We start from the raw sequence: 25,035 nt of genomic DNA on the forward strand, positions 1-25,035 counted from the left end.
GCAACCAGTGACAGTTTAAAAGCCCACTGACTTTTTTTGCAGTCAGGTTGCGCGCGCATCCGTCCTGTTAATAAAAATCCAACAGACAAGCCCCAGTTGAAACTGTGACATCACAAGGTGACATCACAATATAACTCCAAAGGCAGAATTCTGACATCATCAGCGATTATATAAGCGCCTCACATCATCTACTTTCATCACAGCCGTTTAGCAGCCGTTGTTGACACGTTTCTCTCTAGAATTTATTTAGCAGTTCACAGTAAGACTTTCAACTTTGTTTGGTGCACATTTCATTTGGAGATTTACATCAAACTTAACGTGAAATCTTTACAGAGTTTCTAGAGAACTAATTTTAACTTAGACCCTGAAACAAACAAAGAATACAATGGAGTCCAACCAACCAAGAATCGAAGACGTTGCATCCGACAACATTGTTGAAAGGGAATTACAGCCACCCAATCCGCTCAAGCGAAAGAAGAAGAAGGTGCCATTTGCAGTCTGGTTGGAGCAGCAAGAGCTTAAGGTTTCTGCTGAAAATACCGAACCGCAGGACGTTTCACTTATAACTGAAAATGAATCGATTGCCAAAGCGATGGAGACACTGGATCAAAAAGACAAGAAAAGTCCATCTACGGTTAAGCCCAAGGACAACATCCAGGCAGACAATTTAACTGAGGTTCCTGATGATCAGACAGCAGAAAATGTCCAAAGAGGCTGTTTAAATGAAATTCAAAATTTGCCCCACTCTTCTGACAAGACAAGTCCAGCAAACTGTTCGTGTCTTGCCAAATTTAAGGAGACTGAATTGAAATACAAAGAAATGCAGAAATACCTAATGACACAGCTTGATGAGATGTTCGATACGAATAAAAAACTAAGTGCTAAACTTAGACAACAGCAAGAGCTGGTGAGGAAACTGTCAGAGAGCAGACAAAGCAAGGATTCAGTGGTTTCTGCTCAAATTCAGAGAGATTATCAAGAAATCCCAAAGAAGAAAACATTAAATTATCAATCTGCTTCGGTACAAACAGAGATGGATGGACAGGAAACCAGATATCCATTAAAACCAGTCAGTCGAACAATTTCCACGCAAACTGAGATGGATGTGCTGGAAACCAGAGGTAACTTGAAACCGTCGGACAACAAAATGGAGAAATACTTAATGAAACAGCTTGATGAGATGTTTGATACGAATAAGAAACTAAGTGCTAAACTTAGACAGCAGCAAGAGCTGGCGAGGAAAGGACTCTCAGAGAGCAGACAGAGCAAGAGGTCAATGGTTTCTGTTCAGACTCAGACAGATTGGCAAGAAATCCCAAAGCAGAAAACAGCAAATTATCAATCTGCTTCAACACAAACCGAGATGGATCTACAGGAAACCAGTTATGAATTAAAACCAGTCAGTCAAACAACTTTGACACAAACTGAGATGGATCTACAGGAATCCAGTTATCCATTAAAACCAGTCAGTCAAAGTATTTCGACACAAACTGAGATGGATCTACAGGAATCCAGTTATCCAGTAAAACCAGTCAGTCAAAGTATTTCGACACAAACTGAGATGGATCTACAGGAAACCAGTTATGAATTAAAACCAGTCAGTCAAACAACTTCACAAACTGAGATAGATCTACAGGAAACCAGTTATGAATTAAAACCAGTCAGTCAAAGTATTTCGACACAAACTGAGATCTCTTTAGTGCTACAAAACCAGCCCTCTGAAACACCACTGAATGGGCATCAGGATCAGCTGACCAAGATATTCCAGAGATCTACAGGTAAGAACAGGACAGAGTCAGCAATGAAAGCTGCCTGTGAGCTGGAGATCCCCAATAATGAAAACGGTGAACAGGAAGTTTCTATACTAGGAACAGTTGTGGATCATATAGCCTCCATTAAAACATACATTCATATGATTGAAACTGAGATCGCTAAAGCAGAGCAGATCGATGAAAAAGAAACTGTCTCTGAAACCCAACTAAGTGGGGACCAGCAAGATGACAAGAAACCATCAAAGAAATCTAAGTGCAAGAACAAAAGAAAGGCAGCAATGAAAGCTGCCTGTGAGCCGGAGACCCTCAACAATATTAAAGTTTCAGTGGAAGACACTGAAGAAGATGAAGTTTCAATACCTAAAAACTTCTTTTCCGAAATATTCGGTGATGAGACAGCCTCCATCATACCTGGGATTCATAGAAATGAAACAGTGATGGGTGAATTACAGCAGGCGGCTGAAGACAAAATGGTGACAGAAATACAACAGAATGGGGATCAGCCAGATGACAAAAGACCATTGACTAAATCAAAATGTAAGAAAAAGAGAAAGACGGCAAAGAAAGCTAAACTAGAAACCGTTGTAAATAAAATAGAGACGGATCAAAACTTGATCCACAGCACTGAGACACCAAAATCTGATTTAGAAACACTAGAGATCCCACAAACAGCTTCTGAGCAAATAGAGACAAAATCTTGCAAAGTCTCAGAAGATGTAACAGGTAGGGTTCCTGTAGTTTCCACAGAAGGGGAGAGTGGCCTTGTAGAAAAACAGAAAACATCGCCTCCACAGATGAATGTTACATTTAACAAAGATGGGATCCAAACTACACCTGAGGAATCAGAGACTCAAGCAGCTGGAGAATCAGCTGAGCAGAACAACGTCTCTGAACCAGAAGAGAGCCCCATGAAAAAGATTTCTCTGTGGAGGCGAATCAAAAAGGCTCTAACTCCCTCATGTCTGCGCCAGTTCAAAGGCAGAAGTAACATCCGTCCAGCGTAGACATCAATTTATGTCTCCAGAATATTAGATTTGAAAGGGGGGTGGGGCCATGTGTGGGTTGGCTGGTTGGCGCTAATTGGAAAAAAAGCTACTGTTGTTGTTAATTGGACAATTTAATATGAAAAAGCCAGGACTGCACGGTGGGAAACGTCTCCCTGTGTAGCTGTGGGTTCACTCCGGGTGCTCCGGCTTCCCCCACGTTCAACATCAGTACTCATGTTCATTCATTGTAAGATTTTTATTTCTAATTCTAAACAGACAATAAGACAACCACATTTATTAATTAAAGGGAGGTTTGGACAAAGAAAATTCAAACAACATGGAACAAAAAGAGCCGTTTAGATGTCTAAACCTATACAAATTGGAAAAAATTTAGAAAATTATTTATCTTTCTGGGCAAGATATATATATCTATATCTAAATTTAATCATATATATAGACGTAGATATCTATCTATATGTATCTACATATCGATATCAATCTACCTATATGTATATCTACATCTTCATCTGTCTCTTTATATATATATATATATAAATACAGAAGTATATATAAATCTATATATAGATATCTGTATATATCTACATATCGATATCAATTTCTCTCTCTCTCTCCATATATATATATATATAAAACTATAGATATATAATTATAGATATACTGTATATATAAATATATATCTATATATAGATATATATAGATATCTATTTGTCTATATATATATATATAGATATATATACTGTATATACAGTATATATCTATCTATATATATAGATAGATATATAAAGGGTCAGAGATTTCTTTATTTTGTCCAAGTTATGTACATCTCATGACACTTAACCAGAATATTTTTTCATGTTACTTAAAATGAATAAGACAGGACTACTAAACTGTCGTTTGTTGAATGTTGGAGGGATTAACAACCCCATTAAAAGGAAGAAAGTTCTAATATACTTTAAGAAACAAAGCACAGACATCGCCTTTATTTAAGAGACCCATCTCACAGATATAGAACATTTAAAGATGTGTAGGGATTGTGTTGGTCATGTATTTTATTCTTCTTTTTCATCTAAAGTTAGAGGTATAGCCTTGCCCATCAATAAAAACCTCAGATTTCACTTAAATTGCATAGAAAATGACAGATCTGGCAGATTTTAATAAACTTTAACTAAGATACAAAAAAGCTCTGAGGCTTTGGTCCAACTCAACATTGTAATAATTTATAGTCCACAGTTAAACAACTTTATTCACATTTACTTTGAGCAAACTAACTTTTTTCTTAGTTAAGTGAGCTTGAATGTCCTGATCAAGATTTTCTTTTGTCCTACAGACAGATCCAAGTAATTTAGGCATCTACAAATGTAATTTTTTAATTGGTTTTCACATTAAAAACAATTTAAATCAATGCCATGTATATGCTTGTAAACTGAGTACAATCACACAACAGTCCATCAATTTCATGATCCACATATCCCTTTATTTTACATATGCAGTATTTATTTTGCATATTTTGTCCCAAAAGAATCTTGACAGGTTTAATATGCTGTCAACACAGGCATAACTTGGTTAAAATTTTACATTTTGTTCTCTCAGTACAACTACATCCTTCAACTTGCTACTGCTAATGATGTTTTCCTGCTCAGCAGTTTCACAAAGTGCTAAGCTAATGTCAGCATTACTCTCTATTGTGATATGACTTGTTGATAACTCAATGTGGTTCCAGCTAGTGGAAAGCCAACAGTACAAAAGTTTCTGCTTCAAAAACTTAGCTTCTAGTTGCGTGCAGGGAAGCTGCAGCAGCCAATTTCTTCTTTTTTTCTGCAAACATCCCTCTAAGTCTTGAAAAACAATCACTTTGTTAGGAAAATACCAAACAAAATAATATGCAGAGCCTACAATACAGTATAAAAACTGACATAGTTTGAAAGTTATGCACATAAAAATTGGCTGCCATGTTTAAAAAATCTGGAGCACAAACCGTGACGGCGAAGCTTGTTGGCTAACATGAAATCACAGCCAGTCCAAGAACAACAGGTGTTGGGAGTTGAGTTTGACCAACATTGTTCTAATATGCCTTGATCAGGACATCCATATCATTGCCCAAATAAGATATGGTTTGGATCTGGATGCATCAAGTGGCATGGACTGTTCCAAACATGAAGAATTTTTTTTAAAAAAGAGACCTATTATGCAAATTCACATTTTGCATGTTTTTATACTTCCATTTGGGCCGGAGCGCCTAAAAAATGGTGTTTGGTACTAAGTTAATGTTTTTAGGTATCTGGAAAATGAGCCACTTAAAAAACCTCCTAAACCTAAACACATGCCACAATCAATGGGCACTGTGCCGTTACCTAGCTGAGCTCCAGCATGTTTGGTCAGCTGGCTTTACTGCTGTACAATGGCTGTATGTAGCTGCTGGAAAAGTCAAGTGTTTTTAGTTGGCTTACCATCCAGAAAACAGTTGCTGCATTCTTATTGGTTGTGCAGCAGGCTCTACTAACGCTTTTCAAAGAAGGAACTCAAATAGGTAGAACAGACCCGACTAAAATCCCAAAATCTAAGAATGATTTTGTGCAAAAAAATTGCAATGAACACAATTTTCATGAATCGAAAGCCAATAATAATCTGGTTGGAAGCATAAAAGGTCACCTTTAAAAAAGAAAAGTTTTTTGATATTTACATTTAACAGCACACTCTTTTAAGGTGAATACAAATATTGTGAGAATAAAACTTCTCAAAGAATGTTGGAATTCTGAGGCTGAGGAATAATAAATGTAATTTAACAATCAGGAAAGACGGACAATTGTCCAATAAAGCTTGTGAAGAAAACCCAAAGCAGAAACTAAAATATCTGAACAAGTTTTGTGAAAGTAAACAGTTCAAAGTTACTTTCCCAGAGATTTGCTCTTTGGGTTAGACTGTGAAGATGGGGGAGGCGGAGGTAAGAGGCACCATGGAGCCCGTCTCGAAGTTGAAGTCGATCAGGGTGTGTGTGATGGTGCTGACGCTGCTGGTGGAGGAGCCGGTGCCCAGTTGACGCTCTTGGAGTTTGTGGAGATAACTCTGCAAGGCAGGTAGCAGAGATGAGCGCCGTTGTTACACTAGCCAGATACTGACAAAAACTCATAAGCAATCAGGTTTTCTGTCATGAAATCAGGATATTTTTGCATTTTATGTTTTTGTTTGAGCCACGTACTGGTGCGAGGACATCTCCAGCATATCGCTTCAGAGGCGGAGGCCTGCGCTGCCGGTATGGCCGAGGTCTTCTCCTGTCTTCTCTACTTTTCTGCTTCGTTCCATATTTCTTCTGTTTTTTATTTGCACCTGGAAAAGAGAATTAAAATAAATGTAAAATAATGTATTTATTTACTCATTTATTCAGTTTGAACTTTTTTATATTTTATGTCCCAATCAGCTGTGTTTCCATAAATCATAAAATGAAAAATTTAAATAATAATAATAAAAAAAATCCTTACTAGAAGGATAATGGATAGTATATACAAAGATTTTGTTTTACATTGGGAGAATATTGTTCTTGGTTTTCACAATTATTCAAGAAATTATTAATTAATTTGATTGTATTTTTAGCAAAGTTTTTTATTCACAAACGTAAATTCAATAGAAAAATTCCTTGCTTTGTGACTCTTAAAACTGACCTACTGAACTAATTTCAGTTACTATATCATTCAAAGAACTGCAAGGAAATTAAAACACTCAGTGTATTATCTAACTTTAATTCATGTACATGATGTTGTAATAACCCCTGGCTGCTGTTGTTACTACAATTATTATGCAAGTGATATTTTCTCAAATTTTCTTAAATGGTCAATGCAAATGATGGTCAGTATAATTTTGAAGTCATGAACTATTACAGTATAAATCAAATTTTACTGAACAAAGCTCCCCATGAGAACAGTATTTCTTTCAAAAATCAAAAACTCAAAATGCACTGTTCCAAATTATTATGCACATCAGATTTTCTAAACATTTTATGGATTATAAAGAACTGCAAACGGTCATTCTTTGAATGTGCAGCATTAAATGGTCACATGTACTAAAATCAAAAGCAATTTCAATCAAAAACATCTTAACAGACCGAGTTACATGTTAACATAGGACCTTCTTTGATATCACAGCACAATTCTAGATCCATTGAACTTGTGAGCTTGTGGAAAGTTTCTGCTTTAATTCCCTTGCAGGATGTCAGAAAACCTTCCCAGAGCTGCTGGTTTGATATGAACTGCATTCAGATCTTCTGCTTGAGGAAACTCCAAAGGTTCTCAATAGGGTTGAGGTCAGAGGAGGATGGTAACCACACCATGAGTTTCTCCATTTTAAGCCCACAGCAGCCAATGACACAGTATATTCCTTACAGCATTCATTGTCATGCATGAAGATGATTTTGCTACTGAAGGTTCGGTTCTTGTTTTTGAACCATGAAAGAAAGTGGTCAGTCAGAAAGTCCATATACTTTGCTGAGGTCATTTTCACACCTTCAGGGACTCTGAAGGGGCCGACCAATGATTCTCTCTCCATGATTTCGGCCCACAGCATGACTCCACCACCTCCTTGCTGACATCACAGCCGTGTTGGGATGTGGTGGCCATCCACCATCCACTACTGCATCCATCTGGACCATCCAGGGTTGCACAGCAGTCATCAGTGAACAAGTCTGTTTGAAAATTAATCTTCCTGTACGGCCGGCCCACTGTGACCGTTTCTGCTTGTGAGCTCTGGTTAGGGGTGGCTGAATAGTAGGTTCATGCACCGCAAGCCTCTGCAGGATCCTCCACCTTGAGGTTCCAGAGGCACCAGCAGCTTCAAATAACTGTTTGCTGCTTTTTAAGGGCATTTTAACAGCTGTTCTCTTAATCCGATGAATTTGTCTAACAGAAACCTTCCTCATTTTGCCTTTATCTGTACAAACCCATCTTTGTTCTGAATCAGCCACAAATCTCTCTGAAGCACTTTGAAATGCCGTGTTGATGAAATGTGCTTTACAATTAAATCTGACTGATTGATTGATTGACTGATAGGTTAACTGGCTTTTCTAAATTGTCCTTCTGCAAAAGTCAATCCTGCAACGTGAACAAAGAATATGCAGGTACAGAAGATGAATGGATTATTTTCCTCTCACTCTACTTTGTATTGAGTTATCTAATAAAATCCCATTAATTTAAAGATCCACTTTTGTGTCTGCAGACTGAACAAAACTTACCTTCAAAGTGTGAAACTCCCCTCGCAGTAAACCACCACTGCACCAACACGCCCACGGTGCTCAAAACAGGACAGATCCCAGTGATTGCCCAGTTAAACCAGCAGAAGGGTCGCGGAGCCGCTTCACAAAACACGTCATACACTTGATGCGGCAGCACAAACGCGCCCACCGTGTAGTCCGCGCACAGCATCACGGTCGTAGCTCCAAACACAGACGTGTAGAAGATGCTGAACAACCTCTGCCACTGCAGCGTGAACACAGCAGATGCGATGCTGGCAGCCAGTACGGCACAAAGAGGCACCCACACTGGAGTAAGGCTGTGAAACTGTCCCACAATCACCAGCATGGACAGGGAGAGGAGGCTTCCGAGCTGCAGGCCACAGAGGAGGAGTCCCAGCGTGGAAAGCAGCGCGGTAAACAGTCCACACAGCACGCCGACTCCAAGCCCGATGCCCGCCTTGGCGTCCTCTCTCAACTGACCCGTAAAGTCTGGCTCCTTATGGTAGAACAGGAGCACGGCGGATGAGGCAAACATGAAGCCGGAGAAGAACATGACCATCTTGAAGCAGCGATAGCCTGCGAAAAAAAACAAAAAACACCAATCTTAGACTCTCCTTAAACCTTCTCTGAAGCCAGAGATAGATACAAAACCTAGCACAAGCTAGTTTCCTGTTAGCCTTCCTGTGCTATTCCACTCGATTCAAATCTCGCTTCACAGACAGTCTGGATTTTCTCCCGTTTACTTCGATTCCTCCGGTAGATTTTCTACCGGGCCAATCAGAAAACAGAAGGAGAAGTTGTGTTTTCTGATCGTCACACGTCATCAACGTTTGAGGACGACATAAATTTTCTGTGCTGTAGAACTGTAGTCTCCCTGTAGTTTTAGCAAAGGCAGCAGAGGAAATGATGGCCACGTTTCCAAATATTGAATCATAATTAATATTGCAACCAATGAAGCACAGTCAGATTAATAATTGTCCTAAATTTATTTGTAAAAAATATTAAATAATTGGGCATATTTTCCTGTCACTTTACAGTTTAGCACAACTATGTGTTACCATTGCAATAAATAAATAAAATACATAAAAATTTGTGGTTGTAACATAAAATGTTACAAAGGTTTGAATACTTTCACTTATGATCAATTTCCAGATCTCTCCATAGATCAACTATTTTAGTTTTTTATTTTTATGATAAGATGCACATTTATTTCTTTGCATTTTAGGGAAGTTGGGGCACTTATGGAAAGAAACTTTAAGAATATTTCAGTAATGTTTAGACTAGGCGGTCTGATAAAATGTAAAATGTATTGCCATATGTTGTATATACGTAAACACAAATCATCTGGTGAATAAAATAAGCTGAATTGCATCAGTTTAATGTTTAACAGCCCACACTACCAGACTTTGAGAGCGTTATCTCAACGTTTTCTCCCAGTAAAAGCAGAACGGGAAATGTTTGCTTCACGTTGCAATGCATGCACACTAAACACAAAATCCCCGTTAAAAACCGAATGAGCGTTAACACCATGACATCAGTGGGATTTCATTCAGTGCAACAGGTGGCGACTCATGAATGCCGTCTGTATAAAATTTAGATTCCCATCTGCCTCCTCCAGCTTTGGACTTATCCACTCTAAACCCCTGGCAACCTGCAGACGCCTGCCTCGGGGGATTTAAGGCATCAGGTGAGCTAATGAAACATTTAAAACAGCTTCGTGTAAGCTAATACTAGCATCTAATGTCAGCGCGGATACACACCAAAAAAGCAGTAGATGAGGCCGAATGAAAGGCAGACGGAGCACACGACAGACGGGATGACTTCGTATTGCACATTACTGTTAAGAACACATATATCCAGTTCAGTGATTCCAGCTCCAGGTTCCTCTGTAATGTAGAGTGAAGACACTGCCATCATGGAGGATTGTTTCTTTTGTGCTGCCCAGCTGCTTTGGACATGAATGTGCTTTGTTCATTGAAGGAGGGAAGCTGGAAGTCCAAGCAAAGAGGAAGTTCCTGGATCCAGAGCATGCATTAAGCTGTTTCCTGGTGTGCACCTGCAAAAAGAAAAGGACATGATTTCAGGGTTTGATAGAGACTGTATAGTGGTGACAAGTCATGTAATTTCCCTTTTCCCGTGGTGAAAAGCAATATGTTTAAATAATTTTTAGTTAATATTAAAGTGGACCTATTATGCAAAAGTCACGTTTTGAACGTTTCTGTACTTCAGTTTGGGTCTTTACTGCTTCTAAAAACAGCTCAAGTGCTTAAAACAATCACCCAGCTGTTTTTTGGTGTCTAAAAAGTGAGCTATTTCAAAATCTTTCTGAATGTAACGTCACAAATCAGCACGCAATGCCAGTTACCTAGCAACCAAAGTGCATTCCAGCCTGTTACCTAGTAACCCAAGTGGAGCTCCAGCATGTTTGGTCAACTACTTTTACCATGCGCTGTACAATGGCTGCTGGAAAAGACAAGTGTTTTTTTGTTGATTTATTATTTAGAAACCACTTGCTGGGTTCTAGTTGGTCGTGCAGGAGGCTCTACTAATGCTTTTCAGAGATGTACGGTTGTATAATTGCGCATCTTTTTGCAGCTGTTTTCCCATGTGAGTGTTGGGGGGGCGTGGCCAGCAGCAGCTTATTTGGATTTAAAATGACAGCAGCTCATTTTGAAAGGAGCCCAACATAGGCAGAGCTGACCAGATTAAAATCTGATTTTCTGAGAATGATTTTGTGCAAAGAATGTAACAAACATGTTTTGTATAATCCCTTCAGACCTGTCCTAGCCTGTTCAAAAACAAAAAACAGCATAAAAGGTCATTTTTAAACTGCTGATGAGGAAGTGCCTTTTCCCATGCCCAAATTTTCTATTCGGGAAGCAGAGAGGGAAACCGAGCTTCCCTTCCAAGTTTTATGTTTGGTTTAAGAACAGGATGCAGCTGAGGAAATGACCTGCTGGCTCCATGCCTCTGTTTTTCACATGCATTGTTCTGAGCATGTGGTTTGGTACTCTGTTTGCTGAACAATAAGAAGGAAACAAACATTTAGACACCAATAAAAGCAGCAGGATGTACATTTTCCCAAAATGAACAGTAATGTCAGTCAAAACCCACTTAAGAAATACTTGAAGAATCCTGCATTCAAAAGGAGCAAAAGTATTCAGTATATTCAGTTTGTAAGATTAAAATTGTTTTTTGAAAATAACCTTCAGCAGGTATAAACATGCTTTTATTAAGACCTCATTTCTGCTTTTAAAAATAGTTTTTTTATTGGTCTGATGTAATATTCTAATTTAAAATTAGAATATTTTTATTAGCTGTTAGCAGAAAATCATCACGATTAAGAGGCACAAAGGTGTTAAAACCTTCAACTTTGTCTAGTTGAACAAAGTTGACTTTTTAATAATATTTAAATTTACTGAATGGGTCTGTAGTTCTATAGCATTTATTTGCTGATGTGTAACAAAATATAACTAAAGATTAACATTTATAAAGTACGAGTCATTATTTGAAGCTTATTTGTGAACTTTCTGAACATTTTAAGCATTTTCACCTGCAGCTGATTGTATGATTCTTTTGATGCAGCATAAATTAGCCTCCATGTAACGACATGCTAAGCTGTTGAGGCAGATTCTACGGTCAGCAAATGGAATTAGAGGAGCTTTAGCAGGTGAGTCATTCTCATGTTACTGTAAAGCACGAGAAAACTTTCACGTGGAAATGTCTCTGGTAAAACTAAAACATTAACACTAAAATATGAAAGAATAGCAACAAAAACACCTAATTTTCTGTTCATTTTACTCAAAAAACACTACTGCAGTATCAGATAATCTCCACCGAATTACCACAAACAACATGAAAACGTGAGAAATGAGAATATAAAACGTGTAAAAACATTTTCATGGCCTACCTGCAGCGGTCCACAGGCTCGGGTTTTAAATGTGCGCTTTAAAGGAGAGATGTAAGCATCCTGATCAGCTTGTTAAATTCCTGTAAACAGGGAGCGTTCAGAGTTTGTCCGGAGTTTCTACATCAACTGTGTGGTTTCCCACAGAGAGCGTCCAACCGGTAAGTCCCTCATCTGTGCTTGTAAACAGCTGATGCCTGAGAGGGCGGCCATCTGCCCCCAGGGTTAGACTGACACAGCTGCCAAGTCCAAGGCCAAGTCAGGGAGTTCGACCCTCAACTACCCATAATCCTCCAGGAACACTAACCTGCATGTCTGCTATCTTTAATTCACCTAGCATATCTTTTTAATAGGTTCAGCTTCGAACCTACATGTGTCTTTGTATACCTGAGAATTAAAATAACAGTGTCCAAACTTTTCACTACACGCAAAAAATGCAAAGTTTTACCAAATATTTCTAGTGCAAATATCTAATTACACTTGAAATGCGACAAAACTAACTTACAACTAGCGTTTCAACAATGTATAGGAGCTTGTTTTAAGTTGATATTTCCTTAAAATTGATTTTAAAAGTACTGGTTCTACTGGTAGATTATTTCACTTATAATAAGACTTTCTCCCCATGTTATAAGTGAAATAATTTACTAGTGGAACCAGTATGTTTTAATAAATAATAAGAAATTATTGACTTAACTTCCTGAAAAGTTACTTGGAAGTTAGTTTGGGCGCATTTCAAGTGTAAAAAGAAATACTTTATACACAATAAAGACTGAGACTACGTGTTTTTGCAAGATGAAAGTAATCTAGGGCCACAAAATGTAAATATTCTGGTTTTGTGGTGAAGAGCTGCAGAAAATCACTTAAATGGACGTAAATATCCCACGGGCCACACTTTGGACAGCCTTAATCTAAAGAATCTTTATTAATCCTTTCAAAAATAAAAAATAAAAAGAAATGAGAAAAACATTACAGGTAGGTGTTTCTTGCTGCACCAGTTACCAGATGAACTACACTTCCATCAAATCCAGTACAACTCAAACCAGGAAATGTAAAATTGTAAAAATGCCAGTTGGTTGTTTACCAGTCTGGATTTTTGATCTGAACAAACCATGAGAACATCTGGATGGATTTTTATGACACATGTTCATCCCAGCAGGAGTTGTACACCAAACATATGTAGAGATGTTAATGCAGTTTGCTCAAAGTGACATTCACACTCAGCACCATTTCCACCATCTAACCTCTGTTAGATAAAAAGCTCCAGTTAAAACTGTCGCAGACTTGATTTTACAGCTGCTAAAAACAGACATTTTTGCACTGCAGCTGCAAGCAGTAAAACAAGCTAAAGATATAATGTAGTTTAAAATACCAAGCGACAAGTATAGCATGGTGCTGCTGTTGGCACTCAGAGACAACCTTAGATGTCCCACAAAAAAAAACAAAAAACAACAACATTGAGGAGTTTTGGATTTAAAAAGATCCTTTGCCATAATTCAGAGAAGTAAGTTACAATTAACATTTTTCACAGTGTGAAAGCAGCCTAGGATAAAAAAGTATATATAAATTAGACATGAAAAAAAGCAATATAAAGCAATAATAAAAATATGAATTTGTGTAGAAAAGCGTTGAGGTTGAAGGCTACAGACTCAAATGTCTTAAGCAGCTCTGAATATCTGAGCTTTTTAGATTTGTGTCTTTTTGTCGCCCCCTGCCGGTCACTCTACTCCTCTGTTCCTCATGTAAAATTAATGGTAAATACACTTTATAAGCTGCAATTAAGTATATATTTTTATCTACTCATCTATCCCATGACACTTATCTCTTTCATGCATGAATTATGATCCTTTATGTCAGGATTTGTTTTCCAAAGGGATAGAAGAAAAATGGTGGGAAAAAATTTTGTTGTTTTTTCTAGGTTTTTTTTTTTTTTTTTTTACGTGATCAGTTGTAATTTTCTCCAAATACAAAATTGTTGTTTTGAAAATACATCAGTAGTGTTACTTGATGTCACAATATTTTTTTTTTACCTGCAAGAAAAGAAAGAGGGCAATTCTTGAGTTGCTTTAGATTTAACAAAACTTTTCTTGCACTTGCAGTGGATGGCCAGTAGTTGGCAGTGTATTGTGTGATGCACTAGTGTCCACTGCAGAGACCGCGATGCATGAAAGGGTTAAATGGTTCTAATGGCCCAGTCAAAGTCCAGTCCTTAATGTAATTGAAAACCAGTGGCAAGACTTGACAATTGATGTTCAAACTAAACTTGAGTTATTTTGGATAGAAGAAAGGGCCAAAAATATCACTCTGTAGAGCCGCAAAGCTCTGAGGAACAACACTTAGAAAGTGAAGCAAAGAGTTTCTGACCCAGAGAGAGAAAAACATGAGCTCTCTGACAATAATGCATGTCTTTGTGTTCGTCTATCGCACCGAATCTCAGTAAAATACATTAACAGTAGCATATTATTCATGTGATAAGCCACTGTGGCTGCAGATGAGCAATCCCAGAGCGGAGCATTTAGAAAAAATCTGCGGCAGACTTTAAACACATGAAAAATATCCAGAAAGTGGACATTAATAATGACAGACGCTGATCTACTGAATATTTACAGCGACTCTGAGCGGCGCTAAGGTTGGCTGAGGTTTTGAGCTGCCTGCTTGAATTAGGCTCCACTTGTGAGAAACGTACCAAAGAAAGAACAAGCCTTTTATGCTTCCATCAACCAAATATGCTTTTCCATCTTCTGAATTTGCAGATGAAAGGAAAGCATGCTTTTAACATTTGAGTAGTTGAATAAAAACCAACAAAAGTGCTTTGTGGAAGAGAAGGTGGACAGCTTGTTTCATTTCATCCTAGCCATGCAGCTGCTGCTCTTGATTTTGCCGCATCCTCCTGCTGCTGCGCAATTCAAATTTGTAATTTTTCAGTCGAACAGCAGCAGAATGAGCGTTTTTAGGATTTAACATACTACATACTGCAATATAAATCTAAACAGATGATCATTCTAGTTTGCTAAAAGCTCTGTTGCTTCCAGAAATAATAAAAGATAAAGTTAATCAATTCACAGAAAGTCACGTGTGATTGCTGAGTGGGGACTATTGATCAGAACAGACTCTTTCTCATTTCTAAATGAAATGAGCCGTCTGTCACCAGATTGTCTCCAACGCCTGTAATAGTGAAGTCATATTGATTCTGTGCCTTCTGAAAATAAAGAAAGACAAAGTTAAAGTATTTTCTGTTAGATCCTTCAAAGTAAAATCTGTTTTATATAAAAAATAAAAACAACACACCACTTTTTAAGAACTGCTCAGTCAGTTATGTTTCATAAAATCAGCAGAATGCACGCATAGCTTATGTGCAAACAAGGAGATTAACCTTAAAAAACTCATCCAAGATTATTAATGAGAACTGGGCGTAAGAACTGACATAAAGTCTGTTTTTACACATCACAGGTTTACTGAGTTCAAAGTGCAAATCTGCTACAGCCACTAATCCATATTGAAATGTTTGCTGTTAGTGTGAAGGAATACCAAGCACCTACTCAGATTGGTTTCCTATAGTGTATATATTTGCAGTGGATTTTTAAAGTTTATTCAACCCTATAAAGCCTGGAGGTTTTGTGACGTAAAAATGTGACGTGTATCTGATGTGATTCAGCTCTAAAACCAGCAGCTCTCCCACATGGACTCTCATCACATTTACTTAAAGTATTTGCAGCCTTCAGGGACAAGCAGAGTTTTCCTGCAAAGTACTGGCTGTGACAAAAACATCATCATCTCTTTTGTTCACAATATATCTGGATTATGTATAGGGTGTCAAGAAAAAAGCATTTATTTCCAAAGATTCAATAAAATCTTTGAATTTGGTGACAGAAATATAAATCTGTCACCGAATTTTTTTTATGACTTTATTCTCATATTATCTCAACTTTATTCTTGTACAATTTTATTCTAGAAATAACATCTCTTTGTTCTCATAGTATTACGATTTTATTGTTGTAATATCACTTTCTTCTAGAAATATTATGACTTTATTCTCAGACTAATTCAACTTTATTCTTGTAATTTTATCACTTTATTCACATAAAATGGTGACTTAATTCACTTATTCTGTATTTTTTAAATTTTCTTATTACTATATTTTTCTTTTCTTTCTTTTACATCTTTGGAACATTTTTACAACTTTTTGGTTTTCCAGTCATTTGAATGGGATAGCTGCAATTTTAAAGGTGGAAAAAATTCAGATTTTATTTTTCTGTGTACACTAAAGCAGGTATTTATTTATTTAGTCGTTTTTTGTTTTGGACAGACTAACAAGCAACAAAACAAAGTGAGTGCTTCAATATTTTACAGGAATAATGTGTCTGATTTCTCAGAAACTTATTATGTTGTAATAAGATCTGATCTGCATTTTGTCCTTCCAGATCTGAAGCTCCTTCCTGGTCGGTTTATACGCCACAGGATGAAGGGATAAAAAACAAAGACGAGCCTCTTTACTGCTGTGCAACAAACGACTCTAGTTGCTCTTTGAATATTTGTGTTAATGACGAGAGCTCTTGACAGATGCGGCGAATAAATTATTTATTCTGGCGCAGGAACGACTCATTGTGTCGTCTGCTTTCAAAAGAGATCCAGTTATGGAGTACTTTCTGCTGACATCCTGTCTCTGGTAGAGAGTTTTCTTCTAATGCTAATTATTTCAGCCACACATTTTCTAAATATATCAGCAAATATATGTTATCTGTAAAACTTGATTTAAAAACTAACGAGTTTAAAAGCATGCATTGGATTAAAGGGGGCATATTATGCAAAATCCACTTTTTTTAGTCTTTAAACATGTTTTTATATATTTATATATACTTTGACTGTCTAGGAGTTAATTTTTTTATTTATTCTCTCCCTCTGCTGCTTATTTCTTTATATTCTTTGTAGGTTTTCAGTTCTTTTTTTTTTGCCTATGTCATCTTCTTGTCAAGATCACAACGTCTAGCTAATCAGTTTTATGAATCCGTAAAATTTTTCCACACAGCGATTTTGTAGTCCAAGTTCAGTTATGTCAAAGTTGCAAGTAGACAAGTGAAAATGTTATTTCCGAAAATGCAACAACTTATGCTATTCTTGATCATTTGTAGAATAAGATGCGTCTGCAGCAAAAAAACAAAACTTCTAACAACATATGAAAAGCTCAAGCCTTTCTGCTTGACTTACCGTATTATCAATAAAGTGTAGGGCTGATCTGCTGATCAGTTTTCAATTAAACACTTAGTAATTGAGAGTAAAATGTGTTTAATACAAGATTTTTTTACAGAATTTGAACTAAGTGAAATTAAAACTACCATTTGATGAGTTTTAGATGTTTTAATAATTCAATCATTTTAACTTAAATGTAAAATGTATGAATTTTTTGTACATGTTTGGTTTATTTACTTATCTAAGAATGTTCTTTCATTTCAACAATCGGCCATTTTTTGAAGTCTGCATACTCCAATTAATGATTAATCAATTACTGAATTAGTTGACAATTATTTCATCGCAATTAATCGGATTAATTGTTCTGGCCTATGGAAGATGTAACTAAACAATCGTCAAGATTTGATGTTGGTTGAATTTGGACACAGATGCAGACGCTTTCTGGGGCATTGTATATCTAAAGTAAGAATTGAGAAGCAAATTTACAAAAATGCGAGAAGGCAAACAGGATGATCAACAAACCATTAAAGAAGGAGCAACATGAACAAACAGGAGAATCCAGCAGGGGAGTTAATTTGATTGCTAGACGATGGGATGAATGCTAGTTAGAAAACAGGGTGCAGCTGTGGGGAGAGAGCAGAAGGCAGACTGAGGGAGAGAGAGAGAGAGAGAGAGAGAGAGAAATTGCACACAGGAGCAAAACTGGGGAACAGGCAGAACATAAAACTAAAAGGGATGAAGATAACTAAACACAAGAAATAAACAAACATGATCTAACCAGAGAAGCAACTACTAACCGACTGATTTAAAGTAAGGCAAAAACGAAGATTGATTTAAATCAAAACAAGGAATAAATAAGGCCAAACACAGGCCAAATGATAAAATAAACAGAAAATGCATTTTTTAAAAAATGTCTTTAGGAATCAAGACAATCTGGGAGCTTAAAGCCAGCAGAGAAAATATATAAATTGGAGAAACTAAACCACATAACCAATGATAAACATTGAAATAGCTCATACACGTAAACTTAAAAACTTTGAAACTGGCTACATGTTCGATCTTCTAACTAATAAGCCCGTCTGGTGCCAAAATCCGATTCCCCTCAGACTGAGACTCGTTGTGGCCTCATTTATCAAAATAAGCCAATTAGAGCACTCTCACATCCATTTTGCTGTGCATTCATTTTGTAGAGCTGAAGCCTTGGGCATTATGAATCATAATGTTGTTAATAAAGAGTTGCTATAATCTTGAAAGTTCTTAAATTATTCCTAAACTCACTTACAGAGGATTATAATTTGGTGATAGTGAATGGGACTTGATTTGAAACAAACTAACATAGCTGACATTTCTTTTAAAAAACATTGAGTAAGGGTGAAGAAACTGTAACTTAATAACTGTTGGGTTGAATAAAATGATACTTTAGCTGTTAATTAGCAAGAAAACCACCAGCAGCAACATAACTCTGCAAATTTAACAAGTCTGGGGCTTTTTTAATACCCTCCAAAGAGGGGATCAAAATGATTCAATTGGAGTTTTATGTCAACAATTAAAACTCTAAAGTGGCTGTGTCATATTTCCTAAAACTCCACATTAAGCTCAGACTTAAACATTTAGTTCAGAAGTTTAAATATATGTAAACTATATACTTAGAGTCCCAACTAAATATTTAATTTGAAGGCCAAATATTTAATTTGCAAACTAAATATTTAGCTTGTGAATTAAAGATTTAGTCTGGAACTCTTCTCTGATATTTATAAATGTATGAATAACATGACTTTGAAAAATTTAAATTCTTTTTCTAAGACAGATTTGATAAACCTAAATATTGCTGTTAATTTTATACTGTGCGACCTTACAAACACCGAAGCTTGTCGTGCTTCATATTTACAGTATAAAACGGAATATTAAAATAAATACACTGCTGAGAAATGCAAAGCACACAAATCCACACATAAGCACTACAGAGTTCATCAAGAGTATCCACACATCTTTTTACCCATAGAAATAACCGGAAACCTAAACGTAAACAAGGAGTATGAACAACGTTTCATGCACTGAGCGCGCTGGCGTCATCCTCCGTCACGTTGAACCTGCTGGATGTTTGAGCGCTGAGCTCCTCCTGCTCTGTGACCGGTTCGTTGCTCCCATGGGAAGAACTCTTCATCACGCTGTAATAAATCGCCACGTTGTACTCGGCCTCCCTGCCGTGGCGGCTGCACCTGCACAGCTTTTTAAACGCGACGCGAAACTTCTGAGACATGAGGTTGTAGACGATGGGGTTGATGGCGCTGTTGGTGTAAATGCACATCCGGCAGAAGAGGAGGAACCAGGTGTCGTGGTACGGAGGGTCGATGAAGGAGTTGACCACCACCAGCGTTCTGTAAGGCATCCACAGCAACGCGAAGAGGATCACCACCACGGCCAGCATCTTCGTTATCTGTTGAGGGGAAATTACTGAAATCATTTAGTTACGCAGCTATCATTACTTTGTAAAAGGTTTGGGAAGATCAAGCTTTTCTATAAGGTGATTCAATAAATCCCAAAGCTAAATTGTTAGATAAGAAACAGCTTTTATTCTCCCGCAAAGAGGAAATTCAGGTGTCTGGAAAAAAATAAGAGCCCACTGCACTGAACTCTGTTGAAAACCTCCTGGTTGTTCCTCCAAATATTGATTCCTGAACTCTTCCTGAGTAAAAACATTAATATTGTCGTTTCTAAATGAACATAAACATGTTTTCTTTGCGTTATTTGAGGTCTGAAAGCTCTTCATCTTTTTGCTTGGAATTTCAGAGACATGCTGTCTGTAGTTCATAGAATGAAGCGCTGCCACAGGCGAAGAGGGGAAAGGGTTTTTCAAAGGGTTTGGTTCCTTTGACAGTGCAGTGTGAAAGTTAACCAAAGCAGCTGAAAATGTAACAAAAGTTGCAATTTTGGTCTCCAATCAAGTCAAGTCTACCGGACCATGAGGTGTGAAAACACCCTGGAGGTGTTTATCTTAAAGGTGACCTAATATGCTTCCTTGAACAGGTTAGGATGGTCTATGACAGGGGTCTCAAACTCCAGTCCTTGAGGGCCGCAGTCCTGCAACTTTTAGATGTGCCTCTGCTGCACCACCTGAACAGAATAATTAGGTCATTAAGGCTCTGGAGAACTGATCTACACAAGGAGGAGGTAATTAAGCCATTTCATTCCAGTGTTTTGTACCTGTGGCACATCTAAAAACTGCAGGACTGCGGCCCTCCAGGCCTGGAGTTTGAGACCCCTGGTCTATGGGCTCGGATACTGTGATTTTAGTTTGATCAGTTCTGCCTATTTTGAGCTGTTTTAGAGCATCTTGTCACTTTAAATTTAAATAAACTGCTGCTGAACGCTTACATTCGCACATGAAAATGACTGCAAACAGATGCGCAGTTATACTACAGTACATCTTTGAAAAGCAATAGTAGAGCCTTCTGCACAACAAACAAGAATGCAGGAAGTTATTTCTGGATGGTAAGTCAACAACAGAACACTCATCTTTTCCAGCAGCCATTGTGAAGCACATACAGTGGTAAAACCAGCTGACCAAAGGTGCTGGAGCTCTGCTTGGGTTGCTAGGTGATGGGCTGGGCTTCACTGGGGTTCCTAGGTAGCAGCGCAGTGCCCATAGATTATAACTTTATAATTGGGAGGTTTCTGAAACCTCTAATTTTCCAGATACAAAAAATAACTTTATTGCCTAAAAATTGCTGGGTGTTATTTTTTTTTAAGTCCTTGGGCTGTTTTTAGATGCAGTTGAGACCAAACATGCAACATGTGAATTTTTTTAACTGGTTACAAAGTTTTATCTAAAACAAAACGTCATAAAACAATTCTAGTACCTGCTTTCTTGCAGCAATCGCTCCCTTGTTGGGCTTGTTGGTGCTGTGGGAGTGGCCCTGATGAACCGACCCTCCTCCTGCTCGGTCGCTCAGATGTGACGGCAGAGGACTCATGAACAAAATCCTGGCGATGAGCCCGTACAGCACACTGGCTACAGTTAGAGGGACCACATAGAAAAGAGTGAAGTCCAGGAAGTAGATGGGCATGTAGAAGCTCCTGGAGACGCGGTAGGCGCACGTAACAACCACCCCGTTGGTGTAAACGGTTTCCTTAGTGTCTGCCAAGAAGAACCACATGGTGCAGTAGAGGGAAGTGAAGATCCAGATTCCAGCTATGATTCTTTTGGCTCTGGAGACCGTGCATAAGAACTGGGCCTTTATGGAGTGACAGATTGCGATGTAGCGTTCGATGGTGAACGCCGTGATGGAGCACGAGGACACGTTGATGCCCAGATACTGAAGGTACGTTATGCACAGGCACCCTGTGTAGCCATAAATCCAGAAAGCCACCACATCTGAGATGTTGGGCAGGCCTGCAGCCAGGAGCACAATAAGATCAGCGACGGCCAAGCTGACCAGGTAGCAGTTCGTTGGCGTCACCATGTGTTTGGTGCGCAGGACGACGAGCACGACCATGACGTTCCCCGCGATCCCGACGCCACAAATGAGTGTCGTCAACAATATGGTTATGACTTGTTCTTCGACAGAGTTCAGAGGCATCGCAGTCAGATTCACAAGCCGAGCGACATCCTGGAAAACGGTGGTGTTGTTCTCCATCTTTGTTTTCCAGTCCAGCAGGAACAATTCAAAGGCGAGGACCCTCAACAAAGAAAATCAAGTGGAAGGCTTAGAGATGCACTAGAATTATGATATAAACGTCTTGTCTACTATATCAATAGAGGAAAAAACAAACAGCAAGACTTATTACCACGCTTAACATTTCTTGAATTTTCTTGGAAATTTACAAGCTGACATGTTCAAATACATTGTTTTTAATGAAGGTTAATTTTAGCTCTGTGTGTGTAACAATGCCAAAATAAAGTAACTACATTTCTTCTGGTTGCCAGAAGAAATGTATTATTTTACTATGTAAAATTAATTTCATATGGTAGAATTGATCATTTTATCAGACAAAAAGATTAATTTAAATATACAAATTTAAATTTGTATATTTTATCACCTATAATATACAATATTTTATTGTATATTTCATGCAATTAAAGATTGTTTTATTGTATAAAATGCTAATTTTATTATATAAAATGATCGGTTTTATTGTATAAAATACGATAATTTTCTGATATAAACTGATTGTATTTTGGTAAAACTGATGATTCTACTGTGTAAAATCAATTTATCAGTTTGATCAATTTCATGCAGTAAAATTGACCATGTACTGTACGTATGTATTTATACGGTAAATTTCTGGCAACAACAGCTTCCGGTATTTCACCCTAAATTATAAAAAAAAAATTCTACAGTGCAGGGAAAAAAAAAACTACAGTATTTTATTTTATGTTACCAAACTAAAATACAGCATCTAGTCAGAAAAGTATTTTTTCTGTTTTTCCCCAATCATCCTCATTTCTGGTGTAATCAGACGTGTTAAAGTGTTATGCTGAATGAATGAGTGAATGAATGAATGAATTAATGTGTGTAACTGTGAAGTGCTTTAAAATTGTGTTTGTCGCCGGGGTGATGGAGACTCCACTGCTTGTTGTCAGCAGATCCTCCCCAAAGCCTTATGTGTCTCTATTGCATTAAAACTGAGCAGAAATGGGGAGGCGAGTGAAGCAGAACACTGAATGGGACCCCAAGTGTTTAACACCACAAAACGATGAGGGAGGAGGAGATCTATGCAAAGTTATTGGCATTAATCATCCGCTGGATCCTTAATCTGACAATATGATTGGATTAAACTGCAATGAGTTGGATTTTAACTAAATACAGTAAATATCTGGATGTAAATTGGATTTATCTGAAATAGGAAATCATTCCTGCCTTTAGCTATCAGACTAAACAATCCCCAACCCTGAGTGTCTTTAAATCTAAATTTTCTCTGGACTCATTTTTTGATTTATTTGTAGATTAACACGTTTTCATGTGCATACTTGTTGTTATTTTACTTTATTCATTTATCACATATTTAGCCATATTTTATTACTTATAAAATATATATTTATTTATTATTTATTTATTTTATTAAAACAAATTTCCCCTTGGGAATCAATAAAGTCTATTCTGTATTATTCTATTCTATTCTATTCTGTTCTATTCTATTCAATTCTGTTCTGTTTTCTTCTATTCTGTTCTATTTGCACGTGCTTTCAGATTATATTTTTGGTGAAATGTCACTAACATCTGCATTGAGATCAAGCTTAATTACTTTTTCTGTAGCTTACATTTCTTTGTCAATGAAAATCTAAACTCAAATTACCACTAAAAGGTGTTAATTATACCAAATACATGCAAAATTCAGGTGAAGAAAAACAATAAAACACAAAACCTGTATTAAATCCAGAGAACTTATGTCATTACCTAAAACTAGCATTAAAAAAATTATCATTTTAAATATAATATGAAGATAAACACATGACCAAGCTAATCAGAGTAGTTAGTAACACCCAGCTCACCATGAGTTGGACGAAGCAGCGTTGGTTCAGAGACGGTGGCAGCGTTCAGGTCCGCTCTGTCCTCCTCCACTGATGCTTCTACTCGTCCTCATCTCTCTCTCCTCTCTCCTCTTCTCCCTCCCTCTCTCATCCACTCATCATTACATCCTCACTGGTTCAGTCCTTGTTCTAAAAATCAATTGTGCCGTGTTAGTGCTGGCAGAACAGCGGCGGCAGCCACAAGTTTTACCACTGCAAAAGTTGGTTTATGAATTTAAACAAAACTAATTAAAGATCATTTTATCAAGCTTGTTGCTGTTGTGTAATGTTATATTAATTTATGTATGCCCTTGCGGACATAAATTAGCTGACACTCCATAGTCTGAAGAGGCTAACTTAAAGGTGACCACACACAGGTTAGGATAGGCTATGCAAAAATAAAACGTTTTTGGGTTTTTTATTTTATTTTTTGCTCATAATAATTTTTAGACAATGAGATTTTAGTCTGTTCTGAGTTTCTTGCAGAATGAGATGTGTTAGGATTTCTGTCGCTTTAAATTCAAATAAACTGCTGCTGGCCACGCCCCCAAAATGCAACGTTTACACTGGGTTGCTAGGTAACGGCCTGGACTTTGCTGGAGTTACTAGGTAATGGCCTATGTTTTGCTTATTTGTGTCCTTATTTTCAGAAGGTTTTTGGAAATGTTTCATTTTCCAGACCCTAAAACACAATTGCTACTTCTTTTTTTTTTTTGCGAAAACACAAAATTTTACCAAGTGTTTTTGGTCTAGCTTCTAGAATAAATATCTTATTACACTGGAATTAATACAGAAATAACTTACAAGTAACTTTTCAGCAACATATAGGTGCTTGTTTAAAGTAAAAAATTCCTTAGCAGTGATTTTAGTTCCATTGGCAGATTATGTCACGTCGCAAGACATTTTTCCAATTGTTAGAAGTGAAATAATCTACCAGTGGAACTGGTACTTTTTCATTAATATGAAGGTTTTATTGGCTTTAAACAAGCTCATATTTCTTACTGAAATGTTACTTGTGAGCTAGTTTTGTTTTATTTAAAGTTCACTAAGATATTTGGACTAGAAACTTGACCAAAAATACTTGGTAAGATTTGTATTGTATTTCTAGGTACTTAACAATGAGTATCACTTTCTTTTTTTCCTCTCATTTATTAATTTTCCTGGTGTTTATTTGGGCTTCTCCGGTTTCTAGCAGCCTTTTTATCTCTCAGACTCAACAACAGTTGGATTTTGTTGTTTAAATTTGGAGTTTTTCTTCTTCATGCAGCCTCTTTTTGTGTATTTATAGACCTTTATTAAAGGTGTTTACCTGTCCGCCTTCTTCCACTATCCATAAACGAGGACTCTACTTTTGTCCTCATTTATTACATTTATGATATTTTAACATATCCTGTTAGAAAATAAATTGTTGCGGCTCTTCAGCTTGGGAAGGGTTT

General features: G+C 37.3%; 2 protein-coding genes and 1 long non-coding RNA gene across 4 annotated transcripts; 1 reads left to right on the plus strand and 2 right to left on the minus strand.

The window, feature by feature from the left end:
• Positions 1-4,231: 4,231 nt before the first annotated feature.
• Positions 4,232-12,044, minus strand: LOC114141225 (transmembrane protein 198-like). The gene is made up of 5 exons (XM_028011711.1): positions 11,908-12,044; positions 9,758-10,053; positions 7,998-8,573; positions 5,976-6,103; positions 4,232-5,842 (listed from the first exon to the last, which is right to left on the minus strand). The coding sequence occupies exons 2-5, from the start codon at positions 9,912-9,914 to the stop codon at positions 5,693-5,695; spliced, it is 1,011 nt and encodes a 336-aa protein (XP_027867512.1). The 5' UTR covers positions 9,915-10,053; positions 11,908-12,044; the 3' UTR covers positions 4,232-5,692.
• LOC114141226 (uncharacterized) lies at positions 10,625-17,222 on the plus strand. 2 transcript variants are annotated; one of them, XR_003594797.1, is made up of 3 exons: positions 10,625-11,667; positions 11,998-12,065; positions 16,323-17,222. It is a non-coding gene; the product is annotated as an uncharacterized LOC114141226 (long non-coding RNA). The 2 variants fall into 2 exon arrangements; XR_003594796.1 differs by lacking the exon at positions 10,625-11,667 and adding an exon at positions 16,208-16,228 and having other exon boundaries at positions 12,001-12,065.
• A 774-nt stretch (positions 17,223-17,996) lies between these two features.
• LOC114141224 (thyrotropin-releasing hormone receptor-like) lies at positions 17,997-23,743 on the minus strand. Its single transcript, XM_028011710.1, has 3 exons — positions 23,582-23,743; positions 20,949-21,768; positions 17,997-19,525 (listed from the first exon to the last, which is right to left on the minus strand). Exons 2-3 carry the CDS (start codon positions 21,723-21,725, stop codon positions 19,136-19,138), a joined length of 1,167 nt encoding a protein of 388 aa, XP_027867511.1. The 5' UTR covers positions 21,726-21,768; positions 23,582-23,743; the 3' UTR covers positions 17,997-19,135.
• Positions 23,744-25,035: the final 1,292 nt, after the last annotated feature.

Source organism: Xiphophorus couchianus, chromosome 24 (genome assembly GCF_001444195.1).
Source record: "Xiphophorus couchianus chromosome 24, X_couchianus-1.0, whole genome shotgun sequence".
In the NCBI taxonomy this organism is placed as follows: Eukaryota; Metazoa; Chordata; class Actinopteri; order Cyprinodontiformes; family Poeciliidae; genus Xiphophorus; species Xiphophorus couchianus.